This window comes from Aegilops tauschii, chromosome 7 (genome assembly GCF_002575655.3).
Source record: "Aegilops tauschii subsp. strangulata cultivar AL8/78 chromosome 7, Aet v6.0, whole genome shotgun sequence".
Taxonomy (NCBI): Eukaryota; Viridiplantae; Streptophyta; class Magnoliopsida; order Poales; family Poaceae; genus Aegilops; species Aegilops tauschii.
The window spans coordinates 637,409,288-637,424,513 of NC_053041.3; the positions used below are offsets into that span (position 1 = coordinate 637,409,288).

Consider the following 15,226-nt stretch of genomic DNA (forward strand, 5'->3'; position numbering starts at 1 on the left):
TCGAAGATATGGTGAGTAGAGCAAGGGGGTGATGATCAGATAGAGAAAGGAAGGGCGATGAAGATTTGTATAATGAAGTGGAGCTGAGTCGAATACAGACCCATGTATAGATGAACAACATAAGATGGAAACTTATGCCTTATTACGTGCGGTAATTGTAAGCTTTAGTTGAGATGAGCATCATTTGTTTTCCATGAAAGGGGTGTGTAGGTTTGTTTCTCCCGTTACAACGCACGGACATTTTTCCTAGTATATATATAATAAAAGAGAAAAAGGAAGAAGAAGAAACTATATCTTGGGCTGCACCCGCCGGTGGGCCGGACCGACGCACGAACCCACACCGGTCGCTGTCGCCGGGCGCGGCGGCGACCTCCCTCACTAGCTCCCTCCTCTCCTCCACCCTTTATCCTCTGACACACGAATCCACTCACGCGCACGCGAAATCCCCAAAACGCCGCCCCGCGCGGTGCCCCCATAGCGCGCCCCCCAGGGGCGTTCCCGTCATTCCACCCCACCCCGAGTTTTAGCTCCCCAGGCCCCCGACGCCAACCCCAGTCCCCCCCAACCCGCCCGTGCCCTAGCCCATCTCGATCTCGCCGCCTCCGCCCCCCACCACCCACCCCACCCCCTCCCCGCGGCGACCCTCCACCGCCGCCGCCGCCGCCGCCGGGCCAGGGCCGGAGGCGCGCCCGAGCGCCCTCCCCTCCCCCCTCCCGCGGGGCCCGCCGCTGCCGACGGCGACGCCCGCCCCGCGGCGGAGCCCGCCACCGTCCCCGAACCCTACCGGAGCTGCCGCGACCCGCGCGTAGGTACGTCCCGCTCACCTCTGCCCGGTCCCCTGCTCGGGCCACTGATTGGTAGGTAGCGCGACCAGCTGTTCCATGTACGGAACCCTGTTGGAATCCGCGGCATCCTTCCCTTCCCGCGCGCATTTCGCGAGGTTCGCCTGGTGGACGGACCGGGCGCCCTCCCGTTCGCGCGGAATGCGGCTCGCCGGATCTCGAGATTTGGCGCGCTGAATCGGTGGATTTTTTCTTCCCTGGGGGTAGCGCAGCGAAGTGGTAATGCGGCGTGTGCCTTGCCGTTTCGGGCAAAGATGCCGTGGTTAGCTCTGAGATCAGCGGGCGAGCGCCTTTTTTTCTGCCCCGGTAGTGATGGCCTGGTAGTGTGCTTGCTTTATTAGTTTCAAAAAATAAAATAGAATAGCCTGCTTATTTCGGGTAACCCCACGGTGCTCTTTCCGGTACATTTGGTGCCCTCCCATACAGGCTGTTTAAGCTGCACGGCATTGTCAGTTTGTTGTTCCGGTAGTGTAGGAGGTGGAAAATGCCAATGTGAATATGGTCAGTAGTTTCAGCCGTGTCATCGAGCTGTGAATGTATACTGAATGTTAGTTTGACAATGACGATGTGACTCTAGGTACGCTTATTAGTTTATTTTCAGTTGCTGTAACGTTAGTGTGACAGAAGTACATGCTTTTATCGAATCGAACAGTTGTGCGTTCAAGTGCGCTCGGCTTTTCCGTTTGCGATTTGCTGCGGCAGCATGTTGCTGTGACACTGGTGTGCCCTGACAGGCTTCTCTGCTTTCTGCCGTTCACTTCTACAAGGGGGTGTGGTCTGGCTTGTCACTGATGAATCCTACTTACTAGAAATTGAGCATATCATGGGCAGGGTTAAAATGGTCAAAATTCAGTTGTAGTGAGTCTGAAAAAAAAAGCTCATTTACATGCTTGGATGGCTTTGAGACCTGCTTTCACCATTTGCTCTTGCTTTGCCTTGCATGCATTATTTAAAATAGATAAGGTCTTCTGTCTCGCTACTAATTCTCTGTTAGCATATGCAGTGCACAGCCCGTATGCCATTTTTCTACATATTCCCCAAGACATGAGACACTCCTCTGCAAGGGATTGAAAAGATGGCATCAAAAGGTCCCCGGTCGAAGCTAGACCATGAGACAAGACCTAGACGCAAGAAGGTTAGCTTGCAGCTTTGACATCTCATTTACCAGCTGTATTTTATCATTGCTCTCCATCTTCCTCATCTCTTTACTTAGCATTTCGTATTTACATGATGGCAAATTTCGATTGTCATACCCTGTAGTCAGTGTGGGAAAGAATTTTGAAGAAGTGCTTCTCTTCTCTTAAGTTTTCTGTTACTAGTATTATTTAATCTGTATGTTAGGTATGCCATCCATTGCCAGTTATCACTTTGGTTTTAGTACATTGACTGAAACCTTTTCCCTATCTGTTCAGGCTCTTGAAGCTCCAAGGGAGCCTCGGAAGCCAAAAGTTCACTGGGACCATGTTCTGGGGGAAATGGTTTGGCTGTCAAAGGTTAGTTGCTACTAATACAATTGAATACTTGCTATCCTCCTTTTAAATGGCGTAATATTGCAGGATTCTGTCATGGAGCTGTAGTGATTCTATTATCTTTTCTTTCTTTATTTAAATATCCCGCAGGAGTTTGAATCTGAGAGAAAGTGGAAGTTGTCCATGGCTAAAAAGATTGCTCAAAGGGCCAATATGGGTGTAGTTGACCAAGCAACAAAGGATGAGAAAAAACAAAAGGTTTGCATTATCTATGATATAACCAATCTATATTTTTTATACTTTATTTGATCGGTACCAAATCAAGGGATGCCTTTATTTCTACCATCCAGATATCGATTCCATGGAGTTGTATCTTAGTTTGATGATCCTTTTCTTGCAGGAGGGGGAACATCGCCTGAGAAAAGTTGCCCTAAATATTTCTAAGGATGTGAAGAAGTTCTGGACCAAAATAGAGAAGTTGGCAAGTTTTTTTTTTTGTGTGCCTTACTGTACCACTTACTTCACTATGTCATGTTCTCAAGAAACTGAACCAATATCACTTAATGATGTGAATGTAGGTTCTCTATAAGAATCAACTAGAGGTTGAGGAAAGGAAGAAAAAGGCCCTCGATAAGCAGCTTGATTTCCTTTTAGGTCAGACTGAAAGGTACCACCATCTATTGTTGGTTGATTTTCCGTGTCTATTTCAAACCTTGGATTTTTTTATTTTAGGTCGATTGGCCCTGGCTGCATGCTAAGCTTCTGTCATTTGCTTTGAATTTTCAGATATTCTACAATGTTGGCTGAAAATCTCGTGGATGTTCCCCATTTGCAAACACAAGAAAATGGACTGTTACAGACAAATGTACTATCCCAGGAGGAAGTAGCAGGACCTTCCCAGACTAATCAACCATCCCAGGAGGAAGTAGCAGGACCTTCCCAGACTAATCAACCATCCCAGGAGGAAGTAGCAGGACCTTCGCAGACTAATCAACCATTGCAGGAGGATGTAGCAGAACCTTCGCAGACTAATCAACCATTGCAGGAGGATGTAGCAGAACCTTCGCACACTAATCAACCATTGCAGGAGGATGTAGCAGAACCTTCACACACTAATCAACCAGTGCAGGAGGAAGTAGCTGAGGAGAACATAAATGCACCAACTCCTGATGATCTAGGTGTTTAGCTTGACGAATTACTGCATGCTTCAGAAAACTTATCCAGTTAACTGTCCTTTTCTTTAGGCTTTAACACCTTTTAGTTGCAGATACAATGGAAACTGATGATGACTACGATAGCAGCTCCTTGAACGAAGAACAGGTAAGCTAATATTTTTTGTTTGCGCATGTTTTTATTTTGTCCATATGAATCCTAAGGATCTTAGTACCAAACATTATTGTTGTGAATAAGTTGAACAATTTGTTTTTATTGGCAGTTTGCCATTTTCTTGTTCTGTTTTTCATGCCAGTATGTTATGATACCACATTTCTGCTCGGCACTCCTAGATTTTTGTTGATTAGCTGCTGTTCAAAATAACAAAATATAATACAACATGCCATATACCTAAGTATTGTTATGATACTGCATTTCTGCCCCTGCTGGAAATCTTCCATTGTCTTCACAACATATGAATCACTCTGATATGTGTTGGTACTGCAGGAAGATGACGAGCGCACAATTGATGAGGATGAAGCCCAAATCACGGAGGCTGAACGCAATGAAGAATTAGCTGCATTGCAGGCAGAAGCTGACATACCAATTGATGATCTTCTTAAGTCGTATCTCAAAAGCCAAGGTGATCCCCGAAAGCAGTTCTCTTCTACCTGCCTTAACATATATAGAGACAACACTGTGCTCTATTTGGTGCTAAATTGATAAATTGATCAGCTCAAGCATTCTTAGTTAGCAGGGAAAGCAGTCCAGCTAACAAAGACACTTGCAGCAACTCAGATTTGAAGAATTCAACTAAAGGTTAGATTTTCAAATACCTGTATGGCATTAGGAAACTGAAATACTGCATACTCATTGATGTCTTTCCAAATTAATCTGGCCTTTTTGCTGTTTATTATCAGATTCTTCAAACCAAGTTAATGGCTGTAATCATGATTCTGGTTATACTTCAAGTGATGAAGGCAATTTTTCTGAGGAAGTTGATGATAGCCACCATTATGCTGAGTTTGTGAAGAGGAATCATGTACAGTTGTTTTCCTTGTGCCTTTTTTTGCATATGGCCATGTGTGTGAGAGAGCCAAGGTTATCAAGTTATAGAATGTTCTCTAACCTTCTACTTTTTTTTTATCTTTGCAGGGGAAAAGTAATGGCGGTATCTCTGGTGAGCAGGTATAAAATTTCAATAACCTGTTTTACTGTTGTAGAATTTCTCTCCTCGTTACAAAATCATCTAACTTTGTAAAAAAACTTAATTTCCTCCCTTGCCTGTTGCTTGACTAGTGTTCACCCTGAACCGTAATACCGTTTAGAATATATCATTTTGTTTTGTGAAAAATCTACTTTTCGCCAGTTGCGCAAGTCTGATTTTCACCCCAAACCTTGACATGTCTGGACTCTTGAAGCCAAGCAAATCTTGTCAGTAGACTGGTTTACTGAGCGGTTTTTGGTTGATGTGGCATACTAGTAACTTAGCACAAACTTGCTGCCAAAATTCATCGGACTAAAAGTGGTGGTGGATTTATCGGGGGGAGTGATCATGAGATCCAGATTCACCAGCAATTTTGAAGAGGAGCTCATTAGGTCAGTTGAACAATGCGGTGGACTTGATCAGTTTCTTCTTTCCCCATCTGCTGCACCGCCCCCTTTCTTTCACCAATTTGGGCTTCACTCTAGTTTTCCATCGTACACCTCCCATCCACTGAATTGAAGCTACCTTTTGACCTGCTCATCCTCTGCCATTCCTCCCCATCCTTGTGGAGTCAGCCCTTGTCTGTTTTGTGCGACAGTGCTTGAACAGATTGATGTGGTTAGCGAAGCATGTGAGGTGGACATGTTGGATCTGCATGTTGAACACATTCACCTCAGGTATCAGTTTCTTTGTGCAGAGCACTCCTAAAGATTAGCTGAAGCAGGCCCTCGCTTTACCCCCAGGATTGCACGGGAGCAAGGCAAATACAAAGATGGTGTTTGAAAAACAAATGTGGCACTTGCACTGCGGGTCTATTGCCTACCGGAGGTTGAGGTGGCAGCCATGTCATCCAAAACTGTTTTTCCAACTAGATTAGGACAACATTTTCTTTGAGGGTTGAGGTTCGTCAGCAGACTAAGGCATAGCCTAGTGGTGGGGAGGGGTTGATGCCTTCCCACCCACCCAGGTTCAAGGCATGGTACTTGCAATTTGGGTTTGTTGCACCAATTATACTGTAGGGGGTTCCCTTACAGTCTTTCTATAAAAAAAAAGGGTTGAGGTTCGTCTTAACGGTATGTTAATTTATGGTAAAAAGTTAAGTCTCACTTAAGAGTTCAGGGAGGGATAGTTAAAATCTGAGGAAGGGTCACAACAACAGAATGCCGAAATGCCAATGGGAAATAGGCATAAGAGAGTTTTGGAGTGTGAAGTAGGAAGGGACAAATTAACAAGATGTTGAAAATCTTAATGGCAATAAGCCCTTTTCACTTCCTTTGTCCAACTAACATGCACAGTCAAGATTTTCTATTAATGATGGACCATGCTGACGCCTATTGAATGGAATAATCTTTCTGCTCAACCTTCTCCACAGCTTAAAAACCATAGGCATGCGACATAGGAACCGTGAACTGGAGTAGTAATTGGCAAGCGTTCACAGGTTGAATAGCTTGCTGAAAATTGTTAACGTGGATTGAAACACTAAGCAATCCTAGTGATTATCCTGTTTGTGTTTTGGCATGATCTGCTTTGGTGTAATAAATGCGAAAGTATACCCAAGTCAACGATCTGTTTTTCTTCTTAAGTACTGTGTGGGGAATCTAGGGTTTTGCATACTAACTCGCATCGTTTATTATTTTCAGGAGGATAACGATTATGTTTGTACTGATGAAGGAAAGGTAATGCACCCATCTTCATCTGATTTCTTCACCACTTGCTTGTTTGCTGATACTTAACGTTATACTGATTATATGGAAGTTGCTCTGGAAGATTAGAAACACATCCTTTCATGATTCATGGAGTTGCCATGTGCATTGAATTCTCCTGCTCTTCGTATACGTGTTTACCTTTGGCTATTTGTGAGCCTTATTAGCTGCATCTATTTGGTAGGATGATGAAGCAACTTTATCTGAAGAGGAAGAGTTGGCAAAGAAAGATGGCCCTGATCCTTCGGATGAGGTGATCTCATACATTAGTCAGTAATGTTGTTGAACTGTTCACATTGTCATTTTGAGCTGCTGTAGTTGTGAATTTACGGATTTGGTTACAACATGAATGAACTAGTCAGTAAAAGCTACTCCTGCAATTGATTCACTATAAATGTCATACAATGCAACTACCAAAGATTAGCATTTTTTCAATATTTTAATTGGTTAAGCTTCTGATGTCCATTCTCTTAGTAGCACATCTGTAGAGCAAATTGTGAAATTCTGATTCTGTCAATCTGCTATCTGACTTTTAAGCAAAACTTAATTTAGCATGGATATTTGGGCAAAGAGCTTCCAAAGTTTTAGAGGTTTTTGTTATGTCTGTTAAACAAAGTGTCTTGGGCACATGCACACAAAATCCCCCTATGTTCTAGATATCAGAAAACAACTGAGCTTTATTGTTTGCTTGTGAAGCGAGAGTGGAAAACAATGAGAAAACTGAGTGAGGTCAGAACCACTGCAGTGAAAGATGGGTCTAAAATGATAAATGTTCATTGACTGAACTTTATTTTAATTAAAGACCTAGCATACATCTGTAAAAAAACCAGATGGGGGCATTGGGCTGTTTTAAATTGCTTGTGTGTTTAAGACCCTGTTATTTGAGGTTTCAGTTTTATGATCATTGCACGCACATACTAGCTTCGCCCTTGCATATTTTTCTACTAACGCTTTATCATTGATCTTGTTTCGTAAATACAGATTAAGCTTCTGCAAAAAGAGAGTGAGATCCCACTAGAAGAACTTCTTGCGAGGTACCCAAAGGTATGCAGATTTTCCATTTGCTTTCTTCAACTGCATTTTACTGTGGTCCATCTGTAATGCCCTTTTTATATTTATAGGATGGCTATGCAGATGAGGTAACAAATGAACTGGAGGATTCACCCACACACTCTAGCGAAGAGGTTAATAGTGACATGTCTCTGGATGATCTACCTGCGGACTTGGAACTGAACAATGATACGTCTGAAAATCATGAAATAGCAGAAGTGCTGGGAACTGAGCATGTGAGCGGCAATGCCCTACAACTAGAAATAGTTTCAGAGCCTAGCGTGCAAGAATGCCCTGTTAAAGGAGACGAGCTGACTGATGCTAAGGTGATGGCCGATGAGGAAGCTAGTGTACAAGAATGTTCCGTTGAAGAAGTTGAGATGACCGATGCTAAGGTGATGGCCGATCAGGAAACTATTGTACAAGAATGTCCTGTTAAAGAAGATGAGCTGGCTGATGCTAAGGTGATGGCCGATGAGGAAACTAGTGTACAAGAACGTTCTGTTAAAGAAGATGAGAGGACTGATGCTAAGGTGATTGCCAATGAGGAAACTGGTGACAGTGTAATGGCTGATGCTGCTGCTGCTGCAAGAGCAGCACAACCAACTGGGAACACCTTCTCAACAACAAGTGTCCGCACGAAATTCCCATTCCTTCTCAAGCATTCTCTTCGGGAGTATCAGCATATTGGGTTGGACTGGTTGGTTGCTATGTATGAAAAGAGGCTGAATGGAATTTTAGCAGATGAAATGGGTTTAGGGAAGACGATCATGACTATCTCCTTGCTAGCACACCTTGCATGTGAGAAGGGGATATGGGGTCCACATCTTATTGTCGTGCCAACCAGTGTTATGTTAAATTGGGAAACAGAATTTCTGAAATGGTGTCCTGCCTTTAAAATACTTACTTATTTTGGAAGTGCAAAGGAGAGAAAGCAGAAACGTCAAGGTTGGATGAAGCCAAATTTTTTCCATGTATGCATCACGACATACAGGCTAGTTATTCAGGACTCCAAAGCGTTCAAGCGAAAGAAGTGGAAGTATCTTATTCTTGATGAGGCTCATCTGATAAAGAACTGGAAATCACAAAGATGGCAGACTCTGCTGAATTTTAATTCAAAACGACGTATTCTGTTGACTGGAACTCCTTTGCAAAATGACCTTATGGAACTTTGGTCTCTCATGCACTTTTTGATGCCACATGTATTCCAGTCTCACCAAGAGTTCAAGGATTGGTTCTGCAATCCGATATCAGGAATGGTGGAGGGCCAAGACAAGGTAAACAAGGAAGTTATAGATCGGTTGCACAATGTCCTCCGCCCATTTATATTACGGCGATTGAAACGAGATGTTGAGAAGCAGTTACCACAGAAGCATGAGCATGTCATATATTGCCGACTTTCCAGAAGGCAAAGAAACCTGTATGAAGATTTTATTGCCAGCTCAGATACACAAGCAACACTGTCAAGTGGCAACTATTTTGGTATGATTAGTATCATTATGCAACTCAGAAAGGTCTGTAACCATCCAGATCTTTTTGAAGGCCGCCCAATTATCAGCTCATTTGACATGGCAGGGATTGACATGCAGATCAGCTCTTCTGTTTGCATGGTCCTGGATAAGGGGCCATTTTCTCAGGCTGGCCTATCTGATATGAACCTTGTGTTTACTCAGAATGAATTTAATATGACTTCTTGGGAAGCGGACGAGGTTGCTGCTGTCTTTCTTCCAGGCATCACCTCTAGGGGCTCTGGTGCAGAGATTTTTTGCTCTAGTAAGGCTGGTCAGAGAAGTAATGGAACAAATATTTTTGAAGAAATTCAGAAAGCCTTGCAGGAGGAGAGAATTAAAGAGGCCAAAGAAAGGGCAGCTTCAATTGCTTGGTGGAATAGGTTGAGATGCGAGAAGAGGCCTGTTTATGGTAGAAACATTAGAGAGCTTCTGACCATAAGACATCCTATGTGTGATGTTCTTGAGAAGAAGAACAACCCTTCATGCTACATGGATTTTTCATCGAGTCTAGCAGATCTTGTTCTTTCATCTGTGGAACGCTTCAATAAAATGCTTGGCTTTATTGAATCATTTACGTTTGCAATTCCTGCTGCACGGGCTGCTACTCCTATTTGCTGGTGCAAAAAAAGAAATTCACCTGTTCTTCTTGGACCAGCTTACAGAGAACAATGTATGAATGAGTTCTCGCCCATTCTCTCCCCTATAAGGCCTGCAATTGTTCGCCGTCAAGTGTACTTCCCTGATAGGCGCCTGATCCAGTTTGACTGTGGGAAGTTGCAGGAGCTTGCTATCTTGCTGAGACGTTTGAAGTCAGAAGGACACAGAGCCTTGATATTTACTCAGATGACTAAGATGCTTGATACTTTGGAGGAATTCATTAATTTGTATGGTTATACATATTTGAGGTTAGATGGTTCTACCCAGCCAGAAGAGAGGCAGACACTAATGCAGAGGTTTAATACAAACCCGAAGTTTTTTCTGTTCATTTTATCCACTCGCAGTGGTGGTGTGGGAGTCAACCTAGTAGGTGCAGACACTGTTATATTCTATGACAGTGACTGGAACCCTGCAATGGATCAACAAGCCCAAGACAGATGTCACAGGATAGGACAAACACGTGAAGTTAACATCTATAGGCTGATTAGTGAGAGCACTATTGAGGAGAATATTCTCAAGAAAGCAAATCAGAAGCGAACACTTGATGATTTAGTGATACAACGCGGTTGTTACAATACAGAGTTCTTCAAGAAGCTAGACCCTATGGAATTTTTTTCTGGGCACACAGCTCTTAATGTCGAAGATCAGCCGAGGGATCACTCTACCACTGCTGTATCCTCGAATGAAACTGGTCTGGGGCTGTCAAATGCAGATGTTGAAGCAGCTATTAGACAGGCAGAAGATGAAGCTGACTATATGGCTCTCAAAAGGTTGGAGCAGGAAGAGGCTGCAGACAATCAAGAATTCAGTGAGGAGGTTGCTGGAAGGCTAGAGGATGATGAGCTTGTAAATGAGGAGGATACAAAGCCTGATGATCACACCAGTGAAGAGCATAAACATCAAAGTTCTGATGCGGATAAGGATAAAAATGTTGGTTTACCTGTGAACCAAATAAATGAAGAAAAGGCTCTTACATTGGCTGCAGGTGACGGAGATATGGATATGCTTGCTGATGTTAAGCAAATGGCTGCTGCAGCAGCTGCAGCAGGACAAGCGAGTTCATCCTTTGAAAATCACCTTCGGCCAATAGATAGATATGCAATGCGGTTTTTGGAGCTCTGGGATCCAATAATTGACAAAGCTGCTGTAAATTATCAGGTGAATGTTGAAGAGGAAGAATGGGAACTTGAACGCATTGAAAAACTCAAAGAAGATTTAGAAGCAGAAATTGATGAAGACCAGGAACCACTATCTTATGAGTGTAAGTGATTTCATGTTGATGCTGACTGCACTCATGTTTGTCTTCTAAAAATTCGTTTAGAGTCACTTTATTTTTTGCAATTGGTTCGAGCTAGTGCTCTCCTTGGTGCATGTCTTGCTCCTTTTTCTTATGTTCCAGTGTATTGACATTGTTTCAATTGCAGCATGGGATGTTGATTTTGCTACTACAGCGTATCGCCAACAGGTTGAGGCTCTAGCTAAAAAGCAGGTTAGTTTATATCTCAAGTTCTTGTGTGTGTGCCTGCATAGTACTATGAGTATTAATGGCGTCCATGCTGTAATACGCGCAGTTGTTGGAAGAACAGGAAAGACAAGCTCTTGAAGCAGCCAAAGAGCTAGAGGAAATGAATGACATGGCGAGGTAATGAGCAATTTTGCTCTCAGCGCGTTCACAATTTTATCATTGATGTATTGAATTACCTGTTTTATAGTTCTGTTAGACACTCCTCTGCTACACTACTGTCCCCACTCTTCTTGCAGTAATATCATGCTATACATGCAATTCTTATATGCTTTTCTGCTGTTGACCACATAAATGACTGTTTCCTTTTGTAATCCTTTTATAGCAGTCACCGCAAAAAGTCAAAGAAGAAGAAAAGGAAGGCAGGCAAATTTAAGTCTTTAAAAAAAGGACGTGTGTCATCTGAGTCAGAGGCCATGCATGATGAAACGTCTGTAGATACTATGAGTATTGATGACAATGCACCCTCGCCAGAGCTTATGAGTGATGAATCACCACATCATGGTTCAAATAAGCGTAAAAAGATGACACCTAGAAATGAGGAAGTGAGCAGCAGTAGCAGAGCCCTGAAGAAGTTCAAGAAAGCCCCTAAATCGAACTGTACTCCTGAGTCCTCATCACATAAGCACTCGCTCGAAGGCAAGCAACTCAAGTTGATGGATGAAGCGAATGATTCTGATCCGAAGTCGGTGAGAATTAAGAGTGATGGCCGGATTGCCATGCCCTCCATGCCAGCAAAACGTGTTATGGTAATTAAGCCTGAGAGGTTGAAGAAGAAGGGTCTTATGTGGCCTCGAGATTGTGCTTTAGATTCGTGGACTACTGAGGAAGATGCAGTTCTTTGTGGAACTGTACATGAGTATGGTCCTGTTTGGGAACTGGCTAGTGACTTTCTTCATTCCATACCTGGTGGTGCATTTTATAGGGGAAGATATCGTCATCCTGTACATTGCTGTGAGAGATTCCGAGAATTATTCTGCAAATATGTATTGTCAGCTACTGACAATGCAAACAGTGAGAAGGCTCCTTCTGGTGCCGGGAAGGCTGTCTTGAAAGTATCTGAGGTGAGTTGATTTACTGTTATCTTGGTAGAGGAGAAATTTCCAACATGAGGATATTTTTGCATGTTCATGCTTTCCAGTACTATTGTTCTCTGATATGTTTTACAGTAAGGTCCAGTTCTTTTGGCGGCTTATGACATAAGCCGCCCTGTCCCCAGTTTGTTTTAGAAATTGCCCCCTATATTCGTTGAGGCATATTTCTAGAAGCCTAGGGGGCAGCTTATATTTTAGAAGCACAAAAAGAACTGGGCTTAAGTCTGAAATGGTGCATGTGTGAAAGATGCCACTGACACAATATGGAGTATCTTGGAGTGAAACATCCTATTGTTTATTTCAGAATTTCCTTTTCTCAGAAACTGAACATAGCATTGGATTCCTCTTTTTTAAGTTGTGGTAATTGCTGATCACTGACCAACTTTCTATTGCTGCTGGGAAGAGAATTTCATCTCTGACCAGTAAGCAAGTCAGCATAGCTCTGCTGACCAGTAATCCTCTCTGAAATTCATAAGCGAGTAAATAGTCAAGCGGTATGTGTAAATATGTGTGCTAGGCTTGATACAGTATTGAAATTACGTGGCTTCATCCATGTCTCTTTTCTTTGGGTCATATAGTTTGACATCATTTTTCTCTCCAGGTGTTTGTCAGCTATATTATGTGCCTTCCAGCTGCTTGTTAGCTGCCTATTGACCATTTCTCTATGACATCTTTCAGGATCAAACTCGGATGTTGCTGAATGTGATCAGTGAAATTCCTAACAACGAGTTGCTTCTCCAGAAACATTTCATGGCGATACTTTCTTCTGTTTGGAGATCAAAATGTACTCATGAGTCCCGACGTGTCACAAGTGTTTGTTCTAGTGCAATCCATAAGCCTGTTAGCTTGAGTGAGAACTGGTCCATGACGAACGACAAGCCATCCTTTAATCTTGTAAGGACAGCCCTCGCAGACGCTCAGGCCCAATGTCCAAGAGTGGCAATACCAACAAGCAATCAGGAACCTCGCCGGAGGCATTTAGATTTAGTATTGGATTTCCGGACAGATCGACATGCTTACCAGGCAGACTTTCCATCTGTAGTGAATGTGTCCATTCTAGAACCAGATCCTATTAGACGCACTGTTGTGCCGGTGGAACAATCACTGCTGTCTGGGCTTCCTCATAGACATGCTGAGAACAGATTCAGGTCAGTGGTGTCTAATGCTTTATTGTTGCAGTGCTGGTGACCCTTATTGTCCTTATTTTGTAATCGAGATGAGCAGTTGTGCTTCAAATTATTTGGATCTTCATGTTGTTTAGCAGCCTTCTGAAATGTAAACTAATGCTTATGTCTAATGTACATCTATGCAGGATAGCATCAGAAGCTTGTTTTGAAGGGGAAGGTTCTCACTGGGCATCATCTGTCCACATGAATGATACTGCTCGACATAAATCTGGCTCAAAGTCCACAGGAAAACACAAAGCAGCTTCAGAATCGGGAAGACCACCGAAATCGAAAATTCAGAGGACGGCTGAACCACAGGACATGCCGGCTTTGAAGTTTGATTTTCTCCGATCCCCCCGGCAACTGTTGACAAGTGCAGCTGAGTTCCCCATCACACAGTCCCTATCCGACTTTGGCATTGACGATTCTGAGTTGACCTACATGGAGGATCTTCCTCTAGAAGAGACAGACACTGAGTTTGCCCCGTACCAGTATGACCCAGTTTCCCTTGCTGGTATCGAGGAGTTGGATCCTCTGGTAGATTTGACAGACATCGGATGAGAATAAATGGACATTTTGGTCTAGATAGCATGCATGCCCTTCTATCAAGAGCAGAGAAGATTTTGTCTCTGGCAGGGAGCCCAAGGATATGCGGTCGAGTTGCTCAGCCATGCATGGTTTTGGTTGCAAGCTTGGTCATGATTGGCGGGAGCGGTGCTGTCGGCGAGGCCACGTGGATCCTGATGAGTTTGGAGCATGGGGGTTTGCTGCTGCACTAATGGAGGCATTGGGGGTACTCTCTATACATGTATGTATATTGTTAGTCTAGGATCCTAGGATGTAGAAGTGAGTCTCCCTCCCTCCCCCATCTGTGTGGAGAGATCGATCTTGTAACTTCACCATACATGTAAATTTTGCTTAGCAGATGCCAGCAGGGACGGAAAAGAGGAGGCCCAGCCCTGCCGTGATTTCTTGATTGTTGCTCCCTTGGCCGTTTAATCTATTCCTGTCATTTTTCCTACCTGGCACTAGAAAATTAACAGCCGTGTACCCCCCTGGTTGTGAAACAGATACTTGCGGACGAATGATTCTCTTCGTTTGTATCGATCCTGAAGTTCATAGGAGCAATAATTTGCCATGGGTGGATTCTATGTGTGCTTCATCTATGTCCTAATTGATAATCTTCTTTTGTAGCTGGAATAATGTTTGTATTGTTTTTCCTAGTTCTGCTAGTTTTGGTTTTGTGACAAATCTTGCAGCTGCAAGAATCAGAGATTTATGTTAAACAATTTTGGTATGTTACGTGTGGGTGAAGGACTAGAACTGGAGCATCAGTACTGTGTAAGAGATTTGCAACATTATATCATCTTTGAATCGTTGACGTGTATTCAGATTACCGCGGGAGTTCCTTGCCTGCTCTCCCCATGTACATTTCTTGGTTTCGACCTGTAAGTTAGATGCGGTTAGTGCAAATATTTGAAGTCTTGAGTTGGGTGAGTGCAAATATTTGAAGCCTTGAGTTGTTCTTTCATTGTTTGTATACGAGCAAAAGGGTCTGTGTGTTGCAACGGGAAAAAACAAAATCATAACCTCCAATCACAATGACCACATTTTGCTGCCACCGAAATACACTATTACTCCCAATTTTGTCAAATCGTGAATAATTTTTGAAGTCATTAAAGTTTTTGTAAACACGTGCACATATTTGAAATCGTGAACATTTTTCAAATTCGTGAACGTTTATACAAATTTTTGAACATTTTCTAAAATTAAGATTTTTTTTCAATTCATGAACTTTTTATACTATTTGCAAACATTTTTTTTTCAAATTGTGAACATTTTATAAACAATTT

The 15,226-nt window shown here is 43.0% G+C and overlaps 1 protein-coding gene across 7 annotated transcripts; it reads left to right on the forward strand.

The window, feature by feature from the left end:
• The first annotated feature begins 563 nt into the window (after positions 1-563).
• Positions 564-14,566, forward strand: LOC109761333 (protein PHOTOPERIOD-INDEPENDENT EARLY FLOWERING 1). Of its 7 annotated transcripts, none has more exons than XM_020320146.4 (21): positions 564-809; positions 1,846-1,977; positions 2,255-2,335; positions 2,462-2,569; positions 2,712-2,792; positions 2,890-2,978; positions 3,098-3,489; positions 3,579-3,631; positions 3,971-4,106; positions 4,214-4,282; positions 4,384-4,505; positions 4,619-4,651; positions 6,311-6,346; positions 6,558-6,626; positions 7,355-7,417; positions 7,495-10,852; positions 11,016-11,080; positions 11,163-11,233; positions 11,442-12,177; positions 12,886-13,355; positions 13,520-14,566. In XM_020320146.4, the coding sequence occupies exons 2-21, from the start codon at positions 1,918-1,920 to the stop codon at positions 13,932-13,934; spliced, it is 6,507 nt and encodes a 2,168-aa protein (XP_020175735.1). In that variant the 5' UTR covers positions 564-809; positions 1,846-1,917; the 3' UTR covers positions 13,935-14,566. The 7 variants fall into 7 exon arrangements, with proteins under 7 accessions (XP_020175735.1, XP_020175734.1, XP_020175730.1 ...); XM_020320145.4 differs by having other exon boundaries at positions 585-809; positions 11,439-12,177; XM_020320141.4 differs by having other exon boundaries at positions 632-809; positions 3,573-3,631; positions 4,199-4,282; positions 11,439-12,177.
• The last annotated feature ends 660 nt before the right edge of the window (positions 14,567-15,226 follow it).